The 18,646-nt window shown below is 45.4% G+C and overlaps 1 protein-coding gene across 2 annotated transcripts in view; it reads left to right on the top strand.

The window, feature by feature from the left end:
* Positions 1–18,646, top strand: part of PEAR1 (platelet endothelial aggregation receptor 1) — a 390,559-nt gene that overhangs the window by 162,113 nt on the left and 209,800 nt on the right. Inside the window, exon 2 of one of the 2 annotated variants that reach the window (XM_069604561.1) lies at positions 17,288–17,401. In XM_069604561.1, the coding sequence (XP_069460662.1) occupies positions 17,289–17,401 (113 nt within the window). In that variant the 5' untranslated portion in view covers position 17,288. Of the gene's footprint in view, positions 1–17,284; positions 17,402–18,646 lie in introns of both variants that reach the window. The other variant, XM_069604559.1, reaches the window with a different exon arrangement.

Raw genomic sequence — 18,646 nt, 5'->3', positions numbered from 1 at the left:
ATGGCAAGGGGAATGTTGCTCGCAGTACGAACGCCCTTTTCATAAAACAAAACGCGCGCGTGTTAAGCAGTTTATTTATCTCACCCGTGTGTGATGAGCAGTAGTCATCGTGACATTGCTACCTGACTGACCAAATGCAAAATGACATACAGCCAATAATTCCAGCGTCATCAAAAATCAATTCCTTTTACGTGACAGGTACTAGAGTAACAACAAATACTTTAATGTACAGAAATAAGTCCGTTCCTTCGAATTGAAAACCATTTTCAAACGCAGCTCCAAGGATGTCGTCCTTGTATTTCTTGGGGAGGAATACATGCATGCATTCAATGCCGAGAATCCGCCCATGCCTCAATGTGATTGGCTACAGCAAGAGCTATGGCAGCCAATCGCAGGGCGGCATCGGTGTAATATCTCAGACTGACAAAAAACCCGGAGACTCCACGCTCTTCCCCTAGACCTGGAGAAGAGCATAAAAAGCCAGAGTCCCCGGGATAAACCCGGAGGTTAGGCAGGTCTGGTTATATGCCCTGTCTCTTGGTGTATACTTTGGCGTGCCATATAGGTCATGCTGGCCTTAGTTTTGTGTTACTCCTGGCCAATCTGTTCTCTCGAGCGCTGAGCGTAGCGCCGCTGACTGACCAGGATTGATTGCCAGGGCACATCTGCCAAGCTTGGTCGTCTGGATGGGCATCATGTCAACCCCTGCTGCCCCAGGAGATAATGTTAGTCCCATGAGGATCAGGTACTCATCTGAGTAACTGTATTTCTTTTATGTTATAGGGGGAATAGCGACATCTTTCTGTAGGGGAATAGTGCAGTAGCCTGTTAAGTGCCCACACGCCAGTCTTTCTGTTTCAAGCACTTGCTTGTCCTATTAAACAGCCTTTAATCATATGACCCTTAGCAAAGGGGTATGAGCATGCTTGCAAGTTGCATGTTTGTTTCTATGAGATAGAACATGACTACATTAGGTTGATATGTATGTTTTTATTTGAGAACATGTTTTTATTGTAATATTAATGCTTCAATCTAAACTTTCCAAATAATTAAAAAGATGCCCAGAAAATGATTCCACCCTACCTCCAAACTATGCTTTGAATGTATGCATGTATGTATGTATGCATGTATGTGTGTATGTATCTATGCATGTATGTATGTATGTAATGCATTTTTTATAGCTTGAACCTAGCTGGGAAAGAACGGAACGCTGTATAATAAAGGATAGAGAACAAAATAAAAGGGGAGGGTAGAGGGGCAATGGGTATTGCTGGCAGGGTTGGACTGGGCCATAAAATTGTCTCGGGCACCAATGAAAAAGTATCCCTCAGTAGCAAATGGCTATTCATTCCCTTTGTGACACTGTTTGAATAGTACCCACGGGGGAGCTTTTGATAGAATATGATGCAAATTGTGCATTTTAAAGAATATTTATTCAGCAACACTGGTCCAAACTACTAGCTGCATAGAGAAGTAACCCGTCAAACTTGCCCACTTTGATGAAGAAAACTGGCCCACACCAGCATTTTGTGTTTTCGGTTCGGCCATGGGCCTATTGCCCTATAGGCCAGTCCGAGCCTGATTGCTGGTGACTTCACTGCAGCAACGCATCTGACACCACAACTGCCAACACTGATAACATCCTATGTGCCATGATGAAAGAGATCACTCATGATATCACTGCTTACAAAATCCATGACATCACAAAAGATGCTTTGCACAATTGTAACCGTATGGATGAAGTTAGAAAAATAAAAGGGTGGGATCTGCTACACAGGCAGCCAGCAGAACACATCATGGAGGGTCTCTGCTTTGTGGGATGAATGAAAAGAAAATATGGTCTCAGGGCCAAACACACTGGAGGAGCAAAGTTGACCCGGAAAGGAAAGCCATGTTTCAGATTCTTTTTCCCATTGTGACCTCACTGTACACGAAAGCTTTGAAGATAACAATATGTAAACCTGCGAACTCCTTTTACTAACGTCACTGGGGTAGAACAAGTAACATCAAATGTCCTTTGACATCAATCGATGGCATCACAGGAAGTGACATCACACAGCTTTTCACTCTGAAGAACAGCTCTTAGTTCTTTCTTTTCGATGCAGAATCCTTATCATAAACACAAGTGAGTGCCAACAGGTATGAAGAAGCAGCTACTACAACGAACACAAGTTAAAGGCCTGCTAACCTTTATAAGATCACTAAGCCGATTGCTTGTATCACAGCAATTACAAAGCAGACCATGTGGCTAGACTCAGCAATACAAGAAAGTGCTACCCCTGTACACCACTAAAGGGACAGCCTGTCATGAACAGAAGCTATTGTATAAAACCTAGGCCGAAAAAAGGGATTATGCAGAATAAGCAAGGAAAACACGCTTCACGTTACTATGCGGTGTGGCAACACGCCCTGCTTTAATACCAAGGAAAGCCCCTGATGTGCAGGGATTCATTCAAGATCCTAAACCCTCAGCTTTTCAGGAGAAATGTTCCCTTTATCCCTTGCTCATCGTGTCTACTTATGCCATCGGAGGTTATACGTGAAGATGGCAAGTTTGGGCAACTCTTTTTGATCAACCTAGTATTGACCATTCTTTTTCTGTTATGGGCGGTTCCCGCATATCCCTGTCCCACACCTGCCCCACTAACTCCTACGACCCCCACACCCAGTGCATATATATATATATCTATATATATATATATATATGTATAGATATATATATATATATAGATATATATCTCTCGTTAAGGTGAAATCTGTTTACATAGACCTTTCCCAAATATCTTTTGCTAATAACCTGGCAGATTTGGATGAACATTTCCAAAACCAACGTTTGTCACAGCCCTCGTTACTCCAAGCTCGAAGTTTTGCAGAAAATTGGTTAAAAAGTGAAAACATTTTTGAAAAAAACAAATAAATGCTGTTTTTCGGCCTTGTCTCGTTCATTCTCCCGTAGAGAAAAATTGCTTCAATTAAACATCCATAGTGAGAAAACCGATAGACAGATTTGCACCAAATAAGAAGCAAGTGGGGCACAAAACATCACAAATGTGCCTTTTGCTGGTTTGTAATAAATCATTCCAGTAGTTTTAAAAGCATTTGCTAGAGAAGGGGTTGGCCCTGCTCCCAATTTCTTTTTATTTATCTCAGATGGGGCTTTTCGGAAATTAAAGGCACCCTTTTGTTTTCAATACTGATGAAAGGCGAAAATGAAAAGTGCTCAAAATGATATTTGGAGTAGGAAAAAATGTGCATTAATATCAGGCTGCAGGTGGAGAGAGGGAAAGAGAAGCATACATGCAGTGGGGGAGTTTGTGGTGGGCTAAGAAGCCCTTTTGGAGGAGTCCATTGGAGGAGCACATCCTTGGCTTATAAATGGAATCCCGCAGGTATCTCGCAAGATTGGTGTGCTAATTCCGTGAAACGCGATTGAAATAAAAAATGGGTCTCATGAGCGTGAGAGGGAAAAAGGGTAATGGGAGAGGGTCAGGGAGAAAGTCCACCTGGAAGGCAAGTGGAGGGGACACATGGTGAGTGCAAGTGAGCGCAGACAAGACTTTAATGTTCAAGCGTTTTCCTGTTACCCCATTAATTTGCAAACATTACCTTGCCATGGAAATCACAATTTATTATCCCAGGAATGATTTCTATGAGAAGAAGCTGTTCATTGTTATCACAATAATAAAGCAAGGAGGAAAAAAGCAATGGCCTATGGACCACTGGAACTTAGTCATAGTGTTTTAAATGTGTATCTACGACACTGGCAGTGGCTGAAAGCTAGTGGAGCCTGAGGCTGCTGGCCATGGACTGCTGATGGGATCTGGTTAAGTACTTTGGAGGGGTCAGGACCCTTTTTTAAGTCATTGTTGGGACATGGACAGTGGCCACGGCTGCAGCCCATGGCTATGGGGGCCCTGAAGAAAATATAGCATAACAAAACCCCTCAATTTCCCTTAAAAATCGTATGTTGAGAGAGTGAAGGTGAACTCCTAGACTAATGGAACCTACCTTTTTTTTTTTAAAGTTTATGAGCACATACATGATATCTCAGAGGGGATTCACAATGACATGCAAGGTAACATCATGGGGGACATACGTGGGGGGGGGCCCACTGATTTTCAAGGGTTTTGTTGCGATAAATCTTCTCACCTTAACTGTCTCGTAAGTAAAGATTTTTCTGTGAAAAAATAAACCCAGATTGAGATGACCCTGGTCAACAGAAAACTTCACCCATCTATTACCCATTTACACACCTTCGAAGGATACTTGCATTTTGTATTTCAAAATAATTATTTCCTCTTATGTCACACCATTTTCCAATCAATTTCTCCTAAGCATTTTAAAGTCATGCTGTCTCTGGGTAGTATTTAATGTACCTTAATTCGGACAAGGTTTACGACAACCTTTGAGACTACTACAGTGGTAGGCCGGCACAGTATAAACACGTAATAAGAAATATAATAATGTACATATGAAAACATGTGTGTATTTGGTCAACTCGGCCATGCTGAGTCCACCAAACCGTTACCTTCAAGTTTAACTGATCACTATTCTCAGTCATCTGTTATTGTCGGATCTAGCACATTTTGTTGCAGTGGCCGTTTCCCCATGTGTTTTGTGGCATATCCCACCAACACCCACACCTGTCCCCCACCCCCTGCTAGCCTAAACATTAATTTGATCTGTTCCCCAACCTTGCCACCCGACCCGAATAAAGGCTGCAAGAAACACGGCAAACAGCCATTCCACCACATGCGGTGAAATGCAGCGACAAGGTGTGTGAGTTTGTTTTTGTTTTCTGAAAACATATTAGGCTGGCTCTGGGTTTTTTAATTTAACTGCATAAAAACGTCTTTTAAAGCCTTTATAAGTGGGCCAAATGGAGAACCGGGACACGCATTTCTTTTCATAGCTATTTCAATATACACGCACTGTTCGGCCTTCACCGCATTACTTCACAACTGTTTTCTTTTAATTTTGGTTTAAAAATCTTCAGTCTTAAAATGGCTCAAAGTTCGGAAATCCTTCGCGGATTTTGTATTTAAGTTAAACTTGTGAGCCATATGTATAGAAAATGTTTTAAATATTTAGTTCATTTTTAATAACTTACCTTCCAACTATATTTTTTTATTCACATTATTCTTGGAAGAAATCCACCATTCCGAGCGTTTCTTGGGGCTTCCTAGAGATATTGACTGTGGAAAAATAGCAATAATCGGTTTGTTTTCTTTTAATGTTTGAAGTCATTCAAAAAGTAGAAAATGTGCTTAAAATGTTCTGTGGTCTGGATTGCTTCAATAATTTTGGAAAACAGCATTCCCCTAGGTTTTACCTCTAAGAATGTGTGCACCACTTTTGCAAAATATTGATTTGATATTGTCAATGTTATGACATAAATGAATACTACTCTCTGTCGCGTTATACTGAGACCACCCTTAAAGAGGGGAGTTCCTTCCCATCCCCAATCAAGGAGCTTATATACTTGCATACTTATTTTAGAGTTGGCCTTACTAAAGACTCATATAGTGTCACACAAATTCCCCCACTGTGCCCACGGTGAGCCAAGAACCTGGCTGGGTATAGGAAATACATTTGGATTTATTTAAATTAGAAGTAATAGAAATCACAATAACCTACACACGCCACCTTTTTCGTGGCTCACAATTAAGCTTCTTGTTACACAACCAAATCATGCACGTTACTGAGAAAAAATACAATTCACAATACTTTATTTTATACAGATTTCACTTCAAGAAATAATCAAACTGGTCAATGAACACAAGCATTCTACATCTGTAGTGCTGTACAATTTCGATTTTACTGCACACTTTAAAGGCTAGCAGTGGTGTTTAGTGATTGATACAAATGCCTATGGCAATTATGATTCCACCCACACGTTTGGTTTAAACAAAGGATGATTTAGTGGTTTGTTTTCAGACCTCCCTCACTGAAATGTCTGTGTTGGGGAAATTGGAAAATAAAAATTGGGATGATTTGAGAATTTTGGATTTCAGAGCACCCTCCACTTTAAGGCCTGTGTTGGGTAAGCTGGACAGAATACATTGAGATTATTTGAGATTTTTGAATTTCAGCCCCCCCTCCACCTAAAGGCCTGTGTTGGGGAAGCTGAAGAGTTTATGGATTTTTTTAGTTTGGGGACAAAGACACCCCTCTTCCAAAAGAAGTCGGAGTCAACAGGACAAATAGGATTACCCAATTAAATTAGTCTATAGTTTTCAGCACACACCGGAAATGAGATTTGTTAATTTTGAATATTAACAAAAATTGTCCTGTGGTGTTCTGCCAAGGGGAATTAATTAAGTGTATATAGTTTTAATTAATTAGGCTAAGCATCTACACAGTGTTGCCCACCCCTCCACCCCACTACAAATGGAAAAGATTTAAGGCAAGCAGACTCCGCCACCATTTGGTTTCCTTTTGGTTTCCCAGGGCTCAGTTCTACTTACATAGAAAGCCTATGTTTAAAGTTCAGGAAAGCCAGCTGCATTTCAGGTCCCTCTTCCAGGATAGGGCAGGGGTCTGGTCACACCACTTTCAAGGATGGACCCCAGCTCTCCACCATAACTCCTTCCAAAATATCTTCTTTCTCGAGCTCTCTGCTGACTACTGCAAAAGCCTCGTTCGAAATCTTCCTGCCTCTACTCTTTGACCTTTAAAACTTATCCAGAACAGGACTGCAAGTCTTGTCCTTGGCCTCAACCCCAGGGGTCATATCTCGCCAGCTCTGGAATCGCTTCACAGGCACCCCGTGGCTTCAAGGATCAAGTTCAAGACCCTCTGCATCGTCCAAAAGGCTTTCTGGGACCTGAGACCGCTCTAGATCCAACGTTCTCTTCCAAAACATCTTCTTTCTCGAGCTCTCCGCTCATCCACCTCCAACTCTCCGAGGGTCAGACGCTTCTCCAAGCAGAGAGTTCGGGGCAGATCTCTCTGCTTGGCTTGGGCCTCTGTCTGGAACAGCCTCCCTGCCTGTTTGAAACTTGAGCAGAGCCACCTCCGGTTCCGGAAGCAACTCAAGAGCTTCCTTTTCGCTTACACTTTCTCTCTTCCTCTCCCCTGCTGATGTCCCTGACTGCTCCACGCACTGGTCACCTGAATACCATCTGAACTCGGTCCCAGGCTCCTGCATGTGCAATCTGCCTTGCACTGCCTCCTTGCTCCCCCAGCACTTAAGGGTCTGTACCTGCAACTCTACAGTCCCTTCTCTCTGCACTAATGAGCCACCCGCTGGCTGCTCTTATTGAGTTACCTGCACTTTTCCCTTCCACTCCCCCCAGGCACCTCCCCGCCTTCCCCCACACTTGCGGGATCTGAAGACACAAGGCCTAGCAAGATCGTTGATTTATCCTCCCTTTGGTTCCCCCCCTTGTCTTCTTGTGCCTAGAAACACTTGTGTACAGGTGTGTTATAAATGCCATATCATATCATATCATATCATAGGCCCCAGTCAGCTTTTTAACCTTCTCTGTAATGGATAGCTCCACTCAGATGCAATCTCCTTTGGTGTTTCCTTGCAGCTGTCATATGGTACATTTCAGCAGCTCTCCGAGATGGTACATTTCAGCAGTTCTGTCCCTTCCTCATAGTGCATTCCACTTTATATAGAAGCGATGACATCTTCAAGTTTACAATCTTGGGGGAGTACCCTGCAAGAGTTTTCAAAAATAGGATTGGACAGTTATCCTTCTCTCTACTCCCTACTCCAGCCCATCTCTAAGGATTGGTTTAGGAGTCTGGAGCAGACATATGGCAATTCCCATTTGTATTCGCCATTTGTTCTCATATCAAATTTTTGGCATAAAATAGTTATATGTATTATGGCAAATCACATAGTTTTTTGGTAAATATTTTGCGATTCAGCGAAAAGGGGGCATTTTAATAAAACAACAGCTAGGTCCCCACTGATTTCCACGGCCGTGTGGCAATTTTCTGCTGTTTTTACAAAAAGCATATACATTAGGAACTTGCAATTTATTAGCCATATTTCTCATTTCCCTCTCCACCCGTTCACCAAATCTCAAATTTGGAAAAACTTTAGATCAGCCAGAAACGCATTTTAGAAGGCCGTTACAGTCCCTCGAGTCGTAGGTGGATGAATTTTATATCACTAAAATCACCTGGAAAATATCCCAAAAAATTACACAAACATGTAAACAATATAACACCATGTCTTTTCCCTGACATCTTTATGTTGGCAGGGAAACATTTTTCTCATGTCTTGCTTTAACTTGCAAACACACATGCAAAGCCGCTTTTTGGTCGGTATTTGCAAATCTTTTTTTTCATGTGAAAGGTACCTTTGAATTTCATCTTCCTTTGTGAATTAAAATGCTGCTTTTCCTTTGATAATGACAGGTAGGTCCTTTTTCACCTGGCCCTTCAGTTCCATTCATTTGGGGCCTCCTCACCCATTAATGGTGGCACTACGGGGGAAGTACTCCTTGCATAATTCTCATCCTCTAGATGTATCATTAATGTCTATCACAATGTCACTATCATGGCCCAAGACTCTCAATCTACTCTTCTGCTTCTCGACCAGCACTTGCCTTTCCTCATAAATGTCCTTCCTTCTCCTGCCACCTCTTCTTCCTCTCCCCTCACTTCTCCACCACTACCAATGGGAGTACCATGCCCCTGTGCACACCCTCAGAAAACCTTCAAAGGTGGTAACCAGCTTCACGTAGCTACTCTGAATGATCGCTCTGCTGTTAAACACTCCTCTGACATCAGTCTCCATCTCGAAGACCTTGACCTGGACATCCTCGCCCTTACTGAGACGTCACTCTGTTACTGCTCTTGACACTCTCCTTCCTGAGGGCTACAACATCCTTCCCAAACACAGACCTAACAGGCCTGGAGGTGGAGGGCCCTGATCTTCCCTGAGTGGGTTCCTGCTTCCATCATTCCTACTTAATCCTACTCCTCCTTTGAATGTCTTGTATAGAGGCTTAGGTCTCGCATACTCTCTCTTTCACCCTCGCCACTATTTAAGGACCCCATGGCCCTATCTCCCTATTCTTCTCTGAATAGGCCAACCTCACTTCCTGCCTCTCTACCTCTTCCTCCAAACTCCTCCTCGTTGGTGACTTCAACATCCACCTTGACTCTCTTGAATCATCCACCTCTCCATTGCGGGTCCTCTGTGACTCCCTCTCTCTCACCGTTCTTCCTTCTGGCCTGACTCACTCTACGGACCACACCCTTGATGCCCTTATCTCTGGTGACATCCTTATCTCTAATCCGGTCACCACACCCCTCTCCTGGTCTGACCACTCTCTCCTCTCCACCCACCTGGGGTCCCTTGGCCCTTTATCTGCGCCACCCCCTGCACTGCCAGCCTCCTTCGCCATCATTCAGCCAATGAAGCGAATGTCAGTTGTTGCTTTTCCCTCCACCTTCATCACCCCTCCCACCCCCGCCCCTGACTCTCCGCTTGCTAACTTGCACCTTGCCATCTCTAACACCCTTGACATCCTTGCCCCTGCCATGAGGATCCACCTAAAACCTTCCACCAAGAACAACAGCTGGTACGACTCCGATCTAGCATCTCTGAAAAGCAAGTGCAGAGTTGCTGAACAGAAGTTGCAGACCATGGGCTTATCCCATGACAAACTGGCCTGTCGCCTGCTCCAAAGGCAATATCGATCCTCTATCCACTCCAAAAAGTGGGCCCACATCCAAGCCTGCATCTCTGGAGCCACTATCAACATGGCTGAACTTTTCAAAATCTGCAAGGAACTTGCCACTCCACTTGCAGTCTCCACCTCTCTCCTTCCTTCCCATGCTCTCTGCACTGCCTTCGCTTCCCACTTCACATCCAAGACTCAGGATATCCTGCCTCACTCTCCTTTATCCCCATCTCCCCTCACACACCTTCTCCCCTACCTCCCTTGGCCCCCCTCCTCTCAGCCCCCCACTCTCCTCTTTCATACCCATAGCACCGGATGAGGTCTCTAAAGTGGTCCGCTCTATGAAGGCCTCCTCCAAACAGGTGCTCCCTTGCTCTTCCAGAACCTTTAAGGAAAACATCTCCTCTCTCACCCCAGTTCTTGCTGACTTCTGTAACCACTCCTTCGCCAATGGCTTTTTCCCTCTTTCCCTCAAGCACTCCCTTGTGCACCTTCTCTTAAAAAAGCCATCTACTGGCTCCTCCTGCCAGGCTAACTATTGCCATATCTCTACTACCCCTTCATGGGTACACTCCTGGAAAAATTGGTCCTGTACAACTGAGCCTTCAAACTAACCTTGTTGGTTGCCTTCATGACCACCAATCTGGATTCAGGGCATCCAGAGGCACGGAAACTGCTCTCCTGAACACTTGTGAAAACATGCTCACAAATCTCAACTCCAACTCTCCTGCTGTACTCATTCTCCTCGATCTCTCCTCTGCCTTTGACACAGTCAACCATTCCATCCTCATAAAACAACTCTGTGACACCCTCGGCATCACTGACTGGGCACTGGATTGGCTGACCACTTTCCTCACTAACTGCCCTTCCCATCTGCAACTGGGCCAATTCTCCTCCACCACCACACTCTCTAGCTGTGGCATCCCCCATGGGTTCTATCCTATCGCCATGGCTCTTCAATATCTACCTCGCCCCACTGCCCACCTGATCTCCTTCTTCTCTCCTCATTTACAGTGTTATGCCGATGACACACAGCTTTCCTTCAAACTTCCCTCTACTTCCCCCTCTTCATCCTCTCTCATCCCTGACTGTCTGCCATTCAGGCATGGTGTGCAGCAAATGATCTCTGTCTCAATGCAAGTAAGAGCGAGATCCTACTCATTGGGACACCTGTACCCTCTTTTTCTCCTACCCTCTGGCCATCCCCTTTGGGCACCCCTGCACCTCCATCCTGTGAGGCAAAAAACCTTGGGGTCATCTTCGATAAAACTCTCTCCTTCACCCCTCATATCATGGCCCTTACTAAGAAGTCCCACTTCCAGCACCACCTCCTCAGAGGCATTCTTCCTTTTCTCACCTTCCCCCAGAAGTTCAATGTTTCCAGAGCTTAAACGTCATGGGAGGTGGCATCTGCCACTCTGATGGCGTTACTTTACCAGGATGCTATTTCCATTATTTTGATGCCGTTTCTGAATGGGATGAGGCTTTGTGTCATGCCTATGGCTGTAGACTGAGTCTCAATGACCCTTTCATGTATTTCGTCTTTGGAGTGTTGCATGGTCTATCGTGTCTTGACAGCCAATCACAGGCTAGGTCTGATAGTTGCTGGACAACAGCTCCTTGTCTAGATAGGGCTTAGACTCGTTATGGAATAATTGGCTGTCCGAGGGGATACAATGGCCTCTTTCAGAGCCATGTGTAGTCTCTACAGCTAATCATAGCCAGTTGGAGACTATCCGCCCATTTACCTCTGGGCAGAGAGAGCCCTTGAGGTGTGATCTGTTGGATCTATCGAGACTAAAGGCCATTTTGCGAAAGTGTATTGGACTCTCTTGGCCGACGCAATCACTGGTGCATCCATTTCGATAAAATAACTCCTGTAACAGAATGATGCTAGAGGTGGTGATTATTTACCCCATGAAGATAATCTCCACTCATTTGAAATGGTAGCCCATGATAACCAGCCCCTATTTCTTCACAGGCGGCATGTACTCTAATGGTCAGGTGGAAGCCACCCCTTTGCTGAGCCATTTCACGATATGCCTATGACAGGCGTCATGAAGACTAGTCGGTATCACACATATGTACTCTATTGTTATAGCTGGCACTACCTTTCAGGATGGTTGCAGGGCTGGGTTCGTGCACTCTCTGGATGATCAGCATTGGGTTGAGTATTGTTTGATGGTACGCTGACTCTGGTTGTCTACCGTGCTGTTAATCAGCTTGGTCTCGCTGGTTTCGCAGTTTGTGCTATAGGAAGCATCCATCACACTAGCACCTACACGCTGGTATTTGTCTCGTTTTTTCTGGTTGTTGTGAAGCAAGCAGACGTAAGAGGCAGTCTGCTTGCTTGCTTCACCAACCGTCCCTGTCAGAGTGGGGCACATAGCCCTTAAGCACTGTCCGATGTGGTCTTGAAAATCCTACTCGTGTGTATTTCCAAAGAAATGTGTCTGCCTTCTCTAGGAGTGCTGGCATACACCCTGTCTGATCTGAGTCTGCAGGCTGAAGTTGGTGTAGGATATAGTAACTTTGTTACCACTTTTCTACCACAAAACTACATATGGTAAATTTGGGTTTCGTATTTAGAGGGGTGGTTGTAAGGTTAAAAGGAGGTGACCCCCCCCTTTTGTGTTAAAATTGCGCCCCAAAATTTGGCAGCAAAAAAAAATGTGAGATATCATGGATCCTGGTGTAGTACAACTGCCAGTCCTATGGAAGAGGATAACTGTCGGCATGGCCAAGGAATTCTAATATGGCATCAATAAATCTCTACTTCAGCTGGATACCTTTATCACTTTATCAGACACCATGTAGCCCAGATACTCCACGTGTGTTGAAGAAATGTGCACTGTGCACTCAAGAGTTTACTTTATGTTGTGTTGTGATTCCATCTAGTGTGACATTGCAGAATGGCTTCTTTCACTTCTTGAAGCCTGGCTGGGGAGGTATGTGTAGTAACAACTGACTTGTTATGTCCTAGATATCCTACAGGTCAACCAATTTTTCATTGCTGTCTATCAGCGCAAAATCTTGCTTTTTCACACATGACAATCTTTCTTAAAATCTCTTGGTTTTCTACAAAATATGCAGTCTATATTGTAGGCAATCTTCACTGTTGGCAAGATGCGCATGACTACGAGGTCTGTAACAATTGTTTTCAGCTTCTTCGGCGTCAGAGTCTTGGTATTGTGGTCATTTGGCCTACATCCCCTCTCTTTGGTTACCTCTGCACCTCTCGTGGATGCCTGGACTTCTTGCCATGGCACACGCTTCTCATTTTGCATCAGACTTTTTGACGAATCAACTTCCAGGGTACCAGTGGTATCAGTTTTTAAACCATTGATCAGCACCAATATCTCTAATACACCAGAAGGAATCTGAACAGATTGTAATAAAAAGCAAATTATAAACCTTCATGTCCAATTTTTGTAACGTGGACGGAAGGGCAGGCTTATCTCCGTAAGGTCGTGGATCGTTGGTTAGTTGCAACATAGGAAAAATACAATTATTACCCAATGACAAAAGGGACTTTCCAGTCAAGGTTGCATCAAACATATCTACTTTATTTATATCACCCCCAGACAGTTCTAGCAACACTACAAAATACAACCCACCCTGTAAAGGAATGCTGAGGACAGACAGTTTCAAAGAAGGAAAAGGGATACACTCCGGATATGAACATGAGAGTAGTTGGTTTAGTCAATAATCACAACAGTTAAATGTTACTTGGCTTCAACACAAAGGGAGCAATGGGTGTCAATATGCCTTTAGGGGGCTTCTGGGAAGGATTAAGGGGAAAGAACCACAATGTACCTTGTGCTGTAGGTGTTCATGGTGCTTGACAGTGTCGAGTCGGCTTCAGGGTGCTTTGCAGGCTTCTGTGACAGAGTTCAAGGCAGGAGTCGGCTGTCGGTATCAGGCGGCAAGACCGTTCAGCGAGCAAAGCTGGACAAATGGCTGCAGGCTGGCCTACACCTCTGCTCGGGGTCTGGAATCATCTCTGTGCTGATCAGCGGCTCTGAACTACTGGTCGAGACATCACAGATGTCTTGAAGCGACTGCGGTTTGGCAATGGTCAGCATTGCAGTCAGTTGCTCGAGGATCGAGGAACTCGACTGGCTCGAAAATGTCCTTTAAGGCGGATGGTGGTAGATGCTCGTCGAGAGACTTCTCCTAGCTTCTTCAATGGGCTTGTGTCGTCCTTTAAAGGGGATGACCCACAGCTGTTGAGTGTGTTGCAGGCAGCTACCTTGTCCTTGGTTGTAGGTTCAGAGACCTTCTGGCACTCCATATCCAGGAAGCTTGCTGCAGAGCTTAGCAAGGCACACTGTGTGCTGGCTGAGTACCGGTTCCAGAGCAGCTGGAGGGTCCACTGAGTTCTGGATCTCCCTCTGCTCCCTGGGAGATATTTAGGGGAAGGATCTTGAGTCCCTCTTTGGAAATCCTGCCCTTCCTTCACTGGTGGAATACGTGAGGCAGACTGTACCTACAGCCAGGGATACAAGGTTGAGTTCTTCTTTGTTTCTTCTGCAGAAGTCATCAGATGATCTTCCAAAAGAGGGGCTCAGCCCTCTGTTAAAGCTAAGCGGGTCACAGTGATTGGTGTAGGCTAAGCCTACCTTAATGAACCAATCCCGGGTCCTTACCAACAATCTGCTGCGAGCATGAGGTCATCACCGGAGTGCTTTGCAACAGGGTAGGTAAAGGGGTGAACACTTGTGATACTAAGTCCCAACCATCTTCCTGTCTATTGGTGATCAAAGAGTTTCTCTGGTTAATGAATCTCTCTGTGGTTCCTGATTAAAGCAGAAGGCCTCCCTTGAAGCTGCAGCGAGACCAGAGTCTTTGGCTCCTGCAAACCACATTCTCATCTCTTATGAATGGGGTGCCCCTACTGGGGTGGCCTACTGTAAACACAGGCATGACTGCTCACTGTCATTGATACTGAGGGCAGGAGCTAGCTTCAGGTTAACAGTTACATATGAAAGGTTGTTGGGTTTCCTGTCTCCTTTGGAAGCCTCTGCAGCCAGACCTGTTTGAAGTACCATCTACTTTGTATGTTTATCACTGTCACCAGCTGCAGGGCCGAACAAAAGAGCAGGGGGGATGCATGAAGCCTTTATTTAGTTAATCAGGCTGCCCATGGTAGGGGGGAGCTTGGTCTTCCCCCTTACTGGAGATGGCATAATGTTCTCCTGGCTGTCACAGTCCAACAACATATGACAGGCCGGACTGTGCCTCTAGGCTGTGTCCACCCAGAGTACACAGGTCTATGCACCTGTCATGGTGTGAGCATAGGAAAATGTGTGCGGATTAGCCTCACACATTTTCCTGAGGTTGGTCTACCATCATTCCATTTAATTAAAAATTTCAAAAAGCACAGGCGGGCGCACAGCCACCACGCGGATGGTCGAATTCCTCACAAGTGCTAAATCCACAAACAAGTGGCTGGCAATTGCCACACACAAAATACTTTGCAGTACAGACAGCACATCAAGTGTCCACTCTTTCAGAGGAGAGGCAGGCTTACTACCTTGTATGCTAGTAGACCACATGTTCATGCATCGGTTAAACCAGTTGGGTTCGTCTTTGTAAATTCCCTTTTTTGCCATCACAATGTTTGTCATGTACGGCGACTGGTTCTAACACATCTTCTTTATTTTTCCACTCATAAACAATTATCATTTAAATAAAGCAATGGTATAGGTATGCGTTTTCTATGACGCAAAGCTATGTTATGTTTTTTGTAGCCTCTGCCTCAGAATTATAGTGAAGCAGCACGTTGTGCCCCATCTCAGCTTTGCATCTACAGGAGGAGTGCCTTTTTTCATGTAAGCGATTATAGTGTCTGCTTCCTAGGCCGGGTCACACTTATTTTAATAATTGTAGTTATGCATTTTTATATATACATGTGGTAAACCTTTCAATCACAATGTTATTACAGTCCTTTGGTAAGAATAAGGATACATCTCCTGACTCTACCTAGACCAACTATACAATTATGGAAAACCCTTGGGACTCCTTGACAACACGCAGAGTGTGGGGAGTAACAGGGCACACTGCGCATGCCCAGTGAGGAAGCCCTGGAGGACCACTCTATGGAGAAGGGCCAGTAGCATATGGCCACCACCCACCCACAGGTAGGATCTAGACTGTTGACCCTCTATAGCGGCCAGCTGAAACGTAATTGTTGAGTCGAAAATGGGTCCAGCAGGAAGTTATCCTGCTTATGAGGTCAGAGGGGAATCCCACCCACCCAGAATTACTGTCCAGACTGTACCATGCGGTGTTAGGTTAAACTACAGGGGGGGGCACACATTCTGGGCCCGCAGTCAACTTGGCGGGCCTCGCTTGCGAATAACACACACTCTCAACCACAACACCACTCAACGTTACACCACAAACAATGGGCCAACACACAACGTGCAGCAGCAACTGATGTAGCCAACCACAAGCCACAACACAGCTAAGCAGATCGCCTCTTCAGCATTCCCAATCCGACAGGCGACAGCAAGTGGTAGTCTACCATGTCTGCTGATAAACTGTGCCATTCTGAAAGCTATGTTATGTTAATGCCTCTTTTCAAAGCTGCCGGACTCAATTCCAGTAATTATGCAGTGTCGGACTGGAGTCCTCCGGTGACCATGCATGCTGGTATACAAACCAAAGGCAGACAAGTGCTCTACAAATGACAAATAAAAGAACAGAACAAGGAAAAGGAAATACTGGGCCTCATTACGAGTGTTTCCGGTCTGGTAACAACGGTGCCGGTAAGCTACTGGCAACGCTGTTACCGGACCGGCATACTCCGAGTTCTGCGGAGGGGGGTGCCTTTCCACCCGCCAGATCTGACCTGGCGGGCGGAATGGCAACCGCCCACAGACTTTGACGGAAGCACGAAGTCCAATGGGACTCGAATGGGGAGTCATTTTTTTGGCACCCGGGAATGGGGATTTACCCGGACCGCCGGCTGTAATGCCCCGGTAAGTCCCCATTGCCGAGTGCTGGAAAAAATGACTCCGCCGGCAGCTGTGCCGTTTTTACCAGCACGGCTACCGCCACGGTCATTATGACACCCACTGTCTGGTCAGGGGGACATGATATTCCCAAAAATTAAATGCATTCTGATTTCTCATAAACATAAAAGTGCATGACACAGAAATGCAATGGCGGGCAGGAGAAGATTGTCCACGAATGGGCCGTAGGGTTGTAAGACTTGAGCCACCATGGATTCCACTGAGGTTTAAACTCATGGGTGTGTGTTTGCAGATCAAAAGCTTTGCACACTTTCCCACTGTCTCCCTAAGGGATGTCCTTCCTTCTGATTCACACTCCAGGAGCGTTCGAAACATTAGGATTGAATTGAACATGTTTTGGTGAGTAGCTTTGCTGTGGTTCTTGTTCTGGGAAATTCAGACCTAAAATGTGTTCTTATCCTATCCAGAGCCCCTGAGTAAGTTGGGGAGACCAGCGGGAGGTTGGAGGAGCCCCTCCATATTGGCCAGCCACACAGCATGGACAGATGCAGTCTTTATGGCATTTGATTGTTGGCAGCGGGTAGACTTGGCATAAGCCAGAAGGTGTTCTTTGTAAATGTGTGTCGCTCTTCCTGACCATGCAACTTTCTCCAGCAGAATGAAGGAAGCCCCGCTGTTTGTTGCCGTCCGAGTTCTTCTGCTGGCGATTCAGCTCCACTCGGCCGCCTCCCTGAACCCAAACGACCCCAATGTCTGCAGCTACTGGGAAAGGTGAGACCTACTGGCTGATCTGCAACTTTTGACACCTGTCCAGGGCACCGCCATGGTCCTACCTGGGAAGCATGGCCTTGCCGCACCACGAGTGTTGGCACTTGGCCGCGCGCAAGCTCTTCGCTGTGCCAGGAGACCAGGCATTTCCCACATCTAAAAGGATGAGATTAATTGTTCTTTTTCATGAATTTTTTACACAAAACTAAACAGTTAATTTGGCAACACATGGAGCTGAACTGGAACGGATGCGAGCCAGGCTGTGCACGTGCATGAACAATATACAATTAGGATTACGCAAAAACATCATTCTTTTCAAGATGGGGTGTATTATCACGATGGTAGCTGATGTGTGTAATAGAATAATTCTGCATCCTATTCTCCAGGCGCTACATGTGGCTGGTAATTGTGACCAGCAATCAAATCATACAGAACACCTGCCCCTCAATTGTCACATGTTAATATAAAAAAGAAAGCTCATATTCAGAGTTTTAATCCAACCACTAGTGGTCGTCTTGCATACAAGTGATAATGAGAGTGACACAAGCAGCTGTGCTTCCTACTCATCAAGTTGGGTGGTAATTGCGGACACGTCTGGAACAGGTGCAAGATTCACTCGGAGGAGCTCATATTGACCCTGGCCGTAATTTGGCTTGCACGTAGGCAGCTCGCCACCGCCAAAAGGCCTTTTTTTGTCCTGTACATTTGCACTCCGCCGTACAAATGAGTAAATGCTGGCTGCCAATGCGAGCATGGCAGGCAGTGTGTACAATGGAACCCTATGGCGTATGTCTGTTTTATGCTGGCACATAAAGCCGGGGGGCTCCATAGTGAACCCCAGCATTTGCAACGTCATGAAAATGCATGCCGGCGCAAATGCTTGGGCATTTGTATGGCGGAGAGGAAGGGAGGTGGCGGAAATGCAATCTGCGTTCCACCCCTGCTCCCGGACTACAAATTGAGGAAAATGAGCCACGCCGTAAAGAAAATGCGCAACAGAAACTGTTGCGGTCCAGGGAGCATTCAGCATTGTGGTCACATGTGGGTTATCTTGCCCGTAGACAGACGCCATCTTATACATTCCACATCACATAAAGGATAATATATGTGGACTTCTATGGGGGTATAACATAATTACATATAGTTGAGAAATGTTGCACTTTGTGTACAGTTGAGATAAAAAAAAATAGGACACCGTGCAGAAAATACTAGTAATTTAATTTTGCTACATGTTCAGTATGTTTGTGT

Source organism: Ambystoma mexicanum, chromosome 1p, assembly GCF_040938575.1.
Source record: "Ambystoma mexicanum isolate Mex_15411 chromosome 1p, UKY_AmexF1_1, whole genome shotgun sequence".
In the NCBI taxonomy this organism is placed as follows: Eukaryota; Metazoa; Chordata; class Amphibia; order Caudata; family Ambystomatidae; genus Ambystoma; species Ambystoma mexicanum.
This window is presented reverse-complemented; position numbering and strand designations above follow the sequence as displayed.